The sequence below is a fragment of the Sinocyclocheilus anshuiensis genome, unplaced genomic scaffold (assembly GCF_001515605.1).
Source record: "Sinocyclocheilus anshuiensis isolate Anshui unplaced genomic scaffold, SAMN03320099.WGS_v1.1 scaffold51, whole genome shotgun sequence".
Taxonomy (NCBI): Eukaryota; Metazoa; Chordata; class Actinopteri; order Cypriniformes; family Cyprinidae; genus Sinocyclocheilus; species Sinocyclocheilus anshuiensis.
In genome coordinates, this window is record NW_015548296.1 from 5,706,980 (window position 1) to 5,717,925 (window position 10,946).

Sequence of the window (10,946 nt, forward strand, 5' to 3'; positions counted from 1 at the left end):
TTCCTTTTTTTATCTGTGCATTTTATTTTTTTAAAACCCCAATTATTCTCATTGGTGATTCTCATTACTGTAATAGTATTTTTACTGTATAAATTCAATTATATTCAATTTAAATCATCATAAATATATATAATATATAATGCAACAATTTCTCATTTATTTCTTTTGGTTTGGGGGTGAAATATCACCTGGACATTTTTTGACTAAATAAATATTCTGCACAGCTCATGGTAAACAAGTCAAACCGGAATGAGCAGCTTAATCAAAAAATATGCATTATATAAATGAATGTCCTGATCTGATGTGTACTCTGATATATTCTCAGGCCGGCATGATAATTAAGGAATGAGTGTGTCACAAATGGTGAATGAAAAAGTTTAGCCAACTGTAAAGTAAAATGAACAAGGCTTTTGAATTCTCCGGGTGACCGCATGGAGTTACATAACTCTACACAGGCTACAACCAGTGTCTCCGTGTCACCTCCTGGCATGTGAGGACATGCTTTGTGACTCACACACACTTCCTAAGAATTCAGAAAAACAATAAACATGGTGAAACACTTCTCTTGTGGGACTGGTATTAAAATTGATACATCGTGCCATGTGCTAGGTATCATATCACTAGAGGCCAGACTAGAGATCCACTGCGCTATTGTTAGTGCGTTAATAGTGATGGAATGAAATGCTCTGGCAGGCACGTTATCTGAATCAAGCAGCTGAAAAAGTATAACATGAGGTATTATATGTCTAAATTTTAATCATTGCATTATGTTAGCGTAATGCTTTCAGTCACACTTCCGAAAGGTTTAGCTGAAGTTAAATATGAGTTACTGTGTTTACCTGTGGAGAAGAGATGTTTAGGCCAGGACTCAACAGCTCAAACTTCTCCTGTGATTTATCCCGGACGAGCTGCGCAGCCTCCTTAAACTCTTTAAACTGCTCTGAGAACTGCACAGACAATTACAGAGAAAACCTTCATAGTAACTTTATCAAATCTTTTTAACAACTGTATAGAAATTAGTTACAAAAGGCCATGATATATTGGCAATAAATATGTGGCAAAATGTCATTGTTAGCCATGACTGGAAGCAAATCCTCTTTAAAAATATCACTTAACATTACATAATTAATACATATACATTACATCTTGCTTTATGTTATGGATCAAACATTTTCAAAATTTGCCCTGTCATAAATACTGGTTTAACCTAGAATATTTCTCATTTAAGGGGATGAGAACATGCTTGCAAAGTTTTGCCACTCTGAGGTGTTGTGGAATGTGTATACGTACATGCAAATTTTTTATTACGATTATGATGTTTGCAAGTCTGTTTGACCCACAATTAATGGCAGTTGCACTGACCCAAAATTAATAAAAATAGAACTGATGTATTTTGTCATATAAGGGTAACCTTTTGAGGTTATTTACATTTATGCATTTGGCAGATGCCTTTATCTGAAGAAATGTACACTGCATTAAAGCCAAGGTGTAAATTTTGATCAGTTCTAGCATAGTACTTTTGCTGGGAATCAAACCCATGATCTTGGCATTGCTAGCACTACTACTGCTCGACTGCTTGAGCGTCATGAAAGCATACAAAAATAATAATAAATAAATAAATAAATACAAATTTTAAATTACAATTACAATTTTTAAATAGATTTTAATTCTTAAATATTAATAAAAAAATTCAATAATTTTAAATGTAAATAAAAAAAAAGTTACAATAATGTTTATAACATTCATCAACATTATTGATGAAGGAAAGAAGTATATACACACACACACACACACACACACACAGGTGCATCTAAAAAAATTGAATATCGTGACAAAGTTCATTTTTTTGTAACATATCAAAAAGTGAAACTTTCATATATTCTAGATTAATTACATGTAAAGTAAAACATTTCAAAAGGACCAAGTATTGAGTGCATAAATGAACATACTTTAAAGAACTTGAACTGTTCTGTTTTGCAAATCCTTTTTTTGATTGATCTTAGGAAATATTCTAATATTTTGAGATACTGGATTTTTGACTTTCATGAGCTGTAAGCTCTAATCATCAAAATTAAAACAAAAAAATGAAATGTTTTATTTACATGTAATGAATCTAGAATATATGAAAGTTTCACTTTTTGAAATAAGTTAACTTTTTCAAATTTTTTGAGATGCACCTGTATATACACACACACACATACATACATACATATATAGTTGTTAAATTGAAGTGGAAATATTTTTAATTAAATTTTTTATTTTATTTTGTGTACTTTTTGTATTCTAATAAATTAAATAATTTGGCCTGTAAATGTCTCCTTGTTTCCATTTATCAAAGACACACATTTTAAACATTTTTATTGCTCCACTAACGTTTTTGAATGCGCTCTCAAATATTTCAACTTGGGATCACATGTGCCCCTTGGAAAAAACATAAGTGTCAAGTCCTGTGTAAACACACAAATATCAATCCATTTTCTGGTTTGTTTTGACAATTTATGTTGATTTATTTAACCCACAACTTTTAAGCATGAAGGGACACAACCTCATGTCATTTCAAAGCTGTACGAATTTCTTTCTTCTTCTGAACACAAAAGAAAATATTTAGAAGAATGTGGGTAAACAAACAGATGATGGTAGCCACTGACCTTCATAGTATTTTCTTCCATCCATGCTATGGAAGTCTATGGCTATACCTTCAACTGTTTGGCTACCCACATTCTTCAAAACATCATCTTTTGTGCACAACAGAAGATAGAAACTCATAGAAGTTTGGAACAACATGAGGGTGAGTAAATGATGACAAAATTGTCATTTTTGGGTGAAATATCCCTTTAATAAAAGCGTTCTGCAACATGCATTTACCTGCTGAAGCTGCTGCTCTGTGGCAAACCCAAGGCCATACACTGTGTTGGCCCTGCTGTCCGCCCATTGGCCAAACTTCTGTGACGTTTTCGTGAAGGTCATATTAGGTGTAATGATGCTATTAATAATCGCCTTCATTAGAGCAAAACACAAAGATACCACCTTTTAATAACAACAACAACAACAGCATCTTTTGATTAAAAAAACTGCATCAATAACACTGAGTTGGACGACCTGTAGATGAGGTCTCTCACCTTAGTGCCCCCTACGCTGATAATGCGATACACGCTCCTGCCAGCATCATAAAAGAAGGAGACGGTGACGGCGTGTTTGCTGGCCGGAATCCAATTTCGTTTAGTGGCCGGGTCAATTTGGAAGACGTGCGCCTTCAAGCTGAGTAGTGGCTGCTCCCTTCCAAGACAAAAAAATAAAAAATAAATAAATAAAAATTATAAGCTATTATTAAGGCTGGGTAAAAAAATATCGATATCTAGATATTAATCGATTCTCATTTTTACGGAACGATATCGATTCTTAAATCCCAAGAATCAATTAGTCTAGCCCGTTTTCAGTTAATGGACGGAACACTGAAGAGCACTCCCCATCCAATATATTGCAATAAGCATTGTGCGTTGGTACTTTTAATATGAAACAAAGTCTCAGATTTCAAATTCTGTCCATTGTATTGCAATATTCAAACAATAAATGCCATTTTGGGGCTGTTTAATGTGGAGTGACAGATCGCTGTAGCGCCTCAGTTCAACAGACGCATGAGGTGCACGTGAACTAATCATCTCCTCCACATTAATACCAGTTTCAGCACAAAATAAACATGACTAAACATCCGAAGGTAAGTTAAAAGAAAGAGTACAACTTTACAATCCATATCCTGTCTCACGTATTCGCTCAATCAGTGTTTCAGCCACGCAAAGATGTCAATATAATGGCTTGTAAACAATGTCACGTAACGTCACATTTACCTCAGAAAAACATATTCGGTGACCATAAGCTCATTAGTCAGATAGAAAAATAAACCGTAGAGAGGGGCATTTTGCTAAATATATGCACCATAACATATTCATTAAGAATTTTACTGTTCTTCAAATGTTTAATTTATGTTTGTTTGAATAAATCCATCAAGTTTTTATGACAGCCACCATTATGTTTATATTTCAAAAAAACATCCCCATTAGGATGCCAACAAACACATTATTCTTGGGCTGATGTAGGTCGATATAATATCAGAGGTGTGATCACAGAAACAGCAGCTCTTGTGACGGGAGTGAGAAGCACCTAATGCAAGGTCAAGTGTGGGACATCAGACCCAGATCTGATTATGGAGGGGCACAGCCGTGCTAACAGGCTGAGAAAGGCCCGGCCTGGACTGTCTGACACATCACCTCATCCTCTTATCACCAAATCAACATGAGATGATTATGGACGGATTAATCAAAGATATATTTCTGACCTCTGAGAATGGCTCAGACTCCAGACTGTTCAACGCTGCTAGCAAACAAACACGAAGAATGAAGTGACTCTCGAGCGAGGTACATGAATAGATGCATCTGCAGCAATATTTATGTTACACCATGTCCTAATCAAACACAATATGATAAATGCAATAAAAATTTACACTAATATTACAAAGTTTGGTTTTGGTTAATACTTTGATTTTTAAATGCTTATAAGGAAGTCTCTTATACTCACCAAGGCTGCATTTATTTGATACTGTAAAATCAGTAATATTGCGAAATATTATTACAATTTAAATGAACTGTGAACTCTATTGGGATATATTTTAAAATGTAATTTATTCCTGTGAGGCAATTTTTAGCATCATTACTCCAGTCTCAGAAATCATTATAATGTGCTGATTTGCTGCTCAAGAAATATTTCTTAATATTATAAATGTTGAAAACAGTTGTTCTGCTTCATATTTTTGTAGAAACCGTGATTCGTTTTTTTAATGAATAGAAAGTTCAAAAGAACAGCATTTATTTGAAAAAACAAGAATTTTTGTAGCATTATAAATGTCTTTACTGTCAATTTTGATCAATTTAATGCATTTATGATGAATATAAATATCCATTTCTTTAAAATAAAAAAACCTTACTGACCCCAAACTTTTGAACAATAGTGTACATGCATGCATTTTTCACATGTTTTTCTCCAACGCGATACAGTGCATTAAAACTACATAATTAACAAATTTATCAGTAAAAAATATATTTATATTTATATATCCTACTGACCCCAAAGTTTTGAACGGTAGTGTATCTCTTCATTGTAAATTGCAACAAGCAACAGGAGATTTTTTTTGAGGGCTTGCCTTGATTTCAGAAATGTGAAACATACTCTACACAAGTATGTGAACAGACAAAGTATTCCAGCCTTTATTGATCATACCATTTTGTTACGTTCTTACCGTTGCCAAAAATGGCCACCATAATCAGTGTAAAAAATGTATAAAGAGAAAGTTCAATCGAAAATAAACATTTTATTATTTACTTATCCTTATGGCATTCCAAACCTATATGGTTTTCTCTCATGGGATAAAAAGAAGATATTGTTTTTGTCCGTACAGTAAAAGCCAATGGGGGTCAATGTTGTACCCACTGATTTTCATTGTATGAATAAACAATACACTGAGACATTCTCAAAATATCCTCTTTTTTGTGTTCTGCTGAAAAAAGAAAGTCAACTATCCCTTTAAAATCACTAGATTGAAAGTGCGCTCAAATGTAGCATAATCTCTAGTACGTCGGTGCCCTCTTGATCAGCTCGCTGCCAGCCAGAAAGTAATGGTCTGATGCTAATGGCAAGTCAGCGAGTAATCTCTCATTGAATTCTTCCCATCAGTCCAGATTCATATCAGCCCTGTCCACACAACGCTGAAGGTCACACCTGTGTCATCAGTGTTGTGGCACCATAGCAAACTCTGGATCCATCAATCTTTCCTGAATTAAACCTCCAGAGGCCAAAGTGACATTTTGGTAATGCTTAATCACTCTGGCATTCTGGGAAGGTTATCTAGGACAGAACACCTCTGGAAAAGGCTGTGCAGGTGCTCAATGCAGAAACTGTTTATCAAGCACTTCTGTTGCACAATATTGTATATAAAAAAGAGCTCCACTCCAACTTCTACAGTAATTTCACACCGCAGCCAATGTCTTCGTTCAGAGACCGAGCCTCCTGGATAGTTCCCAAGACCCCATTGCATGTTTTTTTATGCCTCTTAGTTGAAAGACCCGATCAAATCCTGCAAATACTGAAAGTAGGAACAGCAGACCACATAATAAACAAAACGGAAAAGAGAAAAGTCTTTCTGTCAAGAAGTCACCTGCTGGGTAATAGCATGCTGTTCTAAAATTTCACATCTGATTTATGTGATCTCTGACCCAATTTCCAAGAATCCATTTATAGAGTGCCATTCGAGCACATCTGAGAGCGGCCAATCTCAGGTCATTTTTCTCGCCTGCACAGAAGAGAATTTGAATCCTTGTCAACAAAGCCAGCCTACCACGCACCATCAAACATGCATGTTTAAACAGTTTACTTCGGCGAAACGAATGCATAATATCACGACTAGGTGACCTATGAGCTCTTTATATATCATAGCATCTTTATCTGAATGCAATATGCGGTCAAACAAGACTTTTACTACAAGATATTGGGAACGACAAGTAAACAATTTAAATTGAAATCACCTAAATTATGTTTTCTATATGAGAAAAAAAATTATCAATCAAAAAATGTTTTCATATATGAGATATATATTTCAATCAATCAAAAATCCATATTTTGTCTCAATTAAAGTAGCCCCTACTGCTGAGTGTTTATTGCTACAGTTTACCACATTTTGGTAACAGGATTGCAAAAATTTCAAAGCGCGCAGAAAATGAAGAGACAATCAAAGCAGTGAAATATAATTTCTTCTGTATCGTGACTTACATGTTCACAAAACCCATTATAAAAACCAATACAACAAAAACTTAAAGGAACCAGGCACGGCTCTAGCACTCTGTAACTGGAGAAGTCTGGCAAAAAAAGTAGAAAATTGAAACATATACAAATTATTCACAATCATCAAAATGCATTTAAAAAGATAGGGTAAATTTCATTTCATGTTCACTTACAGCAGTTTATGTAAAACTTTTGTGATTGGTTGACCATCAATAAATTTTATACAAATTTAAAAATAAAGTTTTTTTTTTGTACCTTATTCATGGAAAGTAACACATAAGCTGTTTCAGTCTTTCAAGGTTATTCTTCTCAGTAACAATCATGAATGTTGAACAGTGAGGTGATTGAGGCGTTCCACAGTTTAATTTGAACAAATGCACAGTTTATAAGCAAACTGTAAAATCTGGAGATGGTAACATTTACAATGCGACATGCATCTATTTAAATCACAGAAAGCATTAATAATCCATTATTTTACAAAAACAACCACCAAAGACTACACAAATCTAAATATTTTACAATCATTTTGATGGGAATATTGAAAAATTCTTCCCATTATCAGAGCTGAGAGACAGAGTGACTTAAATATCCAGTGAGCCGCCTAACTAGTAGACAGCATTTTGCAAATTGCAGGCACGTGCAGCGTTTTTGGGCATGACTTTGGTCATTTTCAGCTGACTCTGAACGGACAATGATGACTAATTATGCTGTCTAGTTAGACAGCGCAGTAGATTTTGAAACACAGCTGGAATGTGAGCTCGCGTCCGCCTTTTCCAAACTTACGCCGTTCAAAAATACTGATCCAAACTAGTTACACTGAATCTACAACTGTCACACACTAGTAAGTGTTAGCTCTACAGCTTCAAAAAGAGGTTATCAGCGCTGTTCAAAACCAATCGTCGTCACTTTCCTGACATTTGTAGTAAGCGGAGAGTGAACTCACCCCATTTTCACACAAGTAACGTTAATCAGTGAAATTCAACCACTCCAGCTTTTTTCCACAACTGATCCACGCAGGGTCGGTTTCAGTCCAGTCTCTGCTGTTTATATGGCGATAACCATACAGCAATGTAAGTGTCAAAACAGTTGTTGTGCTTTGTTTGCTCCGTTATGGAGTGTTTTTATGGAAATATCCAACACTCTCCTTTGTCTAGTGTCTCTGTTGGTTCTCGGTTTCTCGTCCTCATAGTCCTTTAGTTTCTCTCCGACGGCCTCGCTATTTCCACGCTTCTGAAAAGCCCGAAATAAGCGTGCAGTTCTGCTCTTATGTTTCGCTGAGTCCTCATAGTCAAATTTCTCAAGTAATCTGCACCCACTGAAATCTACAGCGTTCACTCATATTGACCTACTCTACTCCTGCATGCTAATGTGCTCTGTTGCCCCCTGCTGGCCGCAGGACGCAGGAGACCCTTAAACTGAAGCTGGTCGCTCTTATGTCCACAGAACCACCTCTTTATCATGGACTCCATCTTTCCATGAGAGAAACAAAATGGTGTTTTATGAAGCTAATGATTAAAAACTATCTATCTGTCTATCTGTCTGTCATTTATCTGTCGGTTTGTCTATCTATCTATCTATCTATCTATCTATCTATCTATCTATCTATCTATCTATCTATCTGTTTATCTGTCTATCTAGCTATCTATCTATCTGTCTATCTGTCTGTCTGTCTGTCTGTCTATCATCTATCTATCTATCTGCTTGTCTGTCTGTCTATCTATCTATCTATCATTTATCTGTCTGTCTGTCTATCATTTATCTGTCTGTTTGTCTATCTGTCTGTCTGTCTGTCATCTATCTATCTATGTCTGTCTGTCTGTCTGTCTGTCTGTCTATCATGTATCTGTCTGTCTGTCTGTCTGTCTGTCTGTCTTTCATTTATCTGTCTATCTAGCTATCTAGCTATCTGTCTATCTGTCTGTCTGTCTGTCTGTCATGTATCTGTCTGTCTGTCTGTCTGTCATTTATCTGTCTATCTAGCTATCTATCTATCTGTCTATCTGTCTGTCTGTCTGTCTATCTGTCTGTCTATCGATCTATCTATCGATCTATCTATCTATCTATCTATCTATCTATCTATCTATCTGTCTGTCTGTCTATCTATTCATCAAGCTGTGAGGAAAATGCGTTATTATATTTTTACTTGAAGTGTAACATTGGCTAAATTAACAAAGTTATCATTTAGTAAATATCTTTTTTCTTAAATGGATTTACAGTGGTGGCTAATATCTAGTTTACTATTAAAATGTACATCATAACCATGGTAACTCTTTAAGGGATGTCATTCTGATACTAGTGATTGGCAGCCATATCACCCTGCAGCCCAAGACTGGTTGCCCACTGAAGCTAAGCAGGGTTGAGCTGGTCAGTACCTGGATGAGAGAGGAAGAGGTGTTAGTGTGGCCAGCAGGGGGTGCTCAACCTGTGGTCTGTGTGGGTCCTAATGCCACAGTATAGTGATGGGGACACTGTACTGTCAAAAAACACCATCTTTCGGCTGAGACATTAAACCGAGGTCCTGACTTTCCATGGTCATTCAAAATCCCAGGATGTCTTTCCTGGCATCCTGGCCAAATTTGCCCATTGGCCTCTGACCATCATGGCCTCCTAACAATCCCCATATCTTATTATTATTATTAATGAAAAAGATTCATCTTACGCTATATTCCATTTGTTGTGCACTATTTTAAGTTAAATAATTTATTTCTGTTTTTTTTTTTCTGTTTTATCCCACACTCGTGCTTTCTCTTTTTTAATCCTTCTAGATTCTGAGGAGGTGGAGTTCTTCATCTGTGATTAATTCCCATATCCTGAACAGTAATCTGAACATTGCACAGAATCACAAACAAAGGTACTTTTGTGAAGATGGGGCAGCAGCGCTTCGCTTTGAGACAGAGAATGTGCAGCTACAGCAGGATGCTGTTCTAACTAAACACTGAAAAAATGATTCATTGAATCTACTTCATTTTTGTAAGGTAAGTGGTTGTAAGCAATTTATTTTAGCTACATTTAAATAAACAAATTTTGTTGAAAGTTAGTCAACTAAATTTGTTTATTTAAATGTAGCTAAAATAAATTGATTGTAACCCCTTACCTTAAATTTTTTTTTTGTAAATTCAATTAATAATTTTTTTTCAGTGAACACATCCCATATTCTGTCACCAACACCTAAAGCAATGTCTCTCTCAAATAATTAATACAGATCATACAAAAAAAAGCTGTAAATGTAATTTTCACTTTTTTGTTACCCTGTTTATGAACCCTCTCAGAACAAATAGGTACAGAAGAACATTCTTTCAAAAGGTACATCTTTGTACCTTATTTACCCCTGAGGAGTGCATATTAGTAGGCTACTTTTTTTTGTTGTTTTGTTTTTTGAGAGTGAAAAGTATAGTTGAAGAAGTGTTGATAAAAATCTGATAACAGACTAAAATGTCAGTAATCTTTACAAAAAAATTATAATATATTTAAATTAAATAAAGGTACCAAAATGTGTGGTCAGTACTTAAAAATGTTTTTTTTTTAAAGAGGGAAGAAAACGAAGTTGATTCATATTCAACTTCTTGCACCTCGGATGTGCATTCCATACAGATTTATAATGGTTTTACAGTAGCAACATAAACTGTAGTAACTATGGTTAATATAGTAAAACCCAAGACTCTTGGTTTGTGATGTCTGTTTATTTAAAGCTGCAGTCCGTAACTTCTGGCGCTCTAGCGGTTAATAAACAGAACTGCGTGCGTCTTGCGGAAGAACATTGTAGCTTTAAATGATGGTTTAGAGCTCAAGACACCCCAGTGTCTTTTCTGAGAGATTGAATTGCTCTCCCTAGTGGACAAAACTGTAAATGTATAAATATATACACAGCTGTGTACTATAAATGTTATACTACAAATGATAATTTGACAACATTCCTGGGCGTGTACTGAGAGACTGTGCAGTGGAACTCACTGATGTCTTCACAGACATTTTCAACATCTCGCTAAGCCAGGCTGTTGTCCCCACATGCTTCAAAGCCACCACCATCATTCCAGTCCCGAAGAAGTCGTCTCCATCCTGCTTCAATGACTACCGTCCAGTTGCACTTACCCCCATCCTCATGAAGTGCTTTGAACGGC

The 10,946-nt window shown here is 35.5% G+C and overlaps 1 protein-coding gene and 1 long non-coding RNA gene across 3 annotated transcripts in view; one reads left to right on the top strand and one right to left on the bottom strand.

Annotated features, from left to right (window-relative positions):
• Positions 1–8,197, bottom strand: part of LOC107656098 (homer protein homolog 3-like) — a 23,106-nt gene extending 14,909 nt beyond the window's left edge. For both annotated transcript variants that reach the window (XM_016443796.1, XM_016443795.1), the window contains exons 1-4: positions 7,772–8,197; positions 3,120–3,276; positions 2,866–2,997; positions 840–947 (exon numbers count right to left, since the gene is read on the bottom strand). In XM_016443796.1, the coding sequence (XP_016299282.1) occupies positions 840–947; positions 2,866–2,997; positions 3,120–3,276; positions 7,772–7,776 (402 nt within the window). In that variant the 5' untranslated portion in view covers positions 7,777–8,197. The remainder of the gene's footprint in view (positions 1–839; positions 948–2,865; positions 2,998–3,119; positions 3,277–7,771) is intronic.
• Positions 7,820–10,946, top strand: part of LOC107656099 (uncharacterized) — a 6,093-nt gene continuing 2,966 nt past the window's right edge. The window contains exons 1-2 of the long non-coding RNA XR_001630525.1: positions 7,820–7,898; positions 9,594–9,679. This is a non-coding gene — a long non-coding RNA (uncharacterized LOC107656099). The remainder of the gene's footprint in view (positions 7,899–9,593; positions 9,680–10,946) is intronic.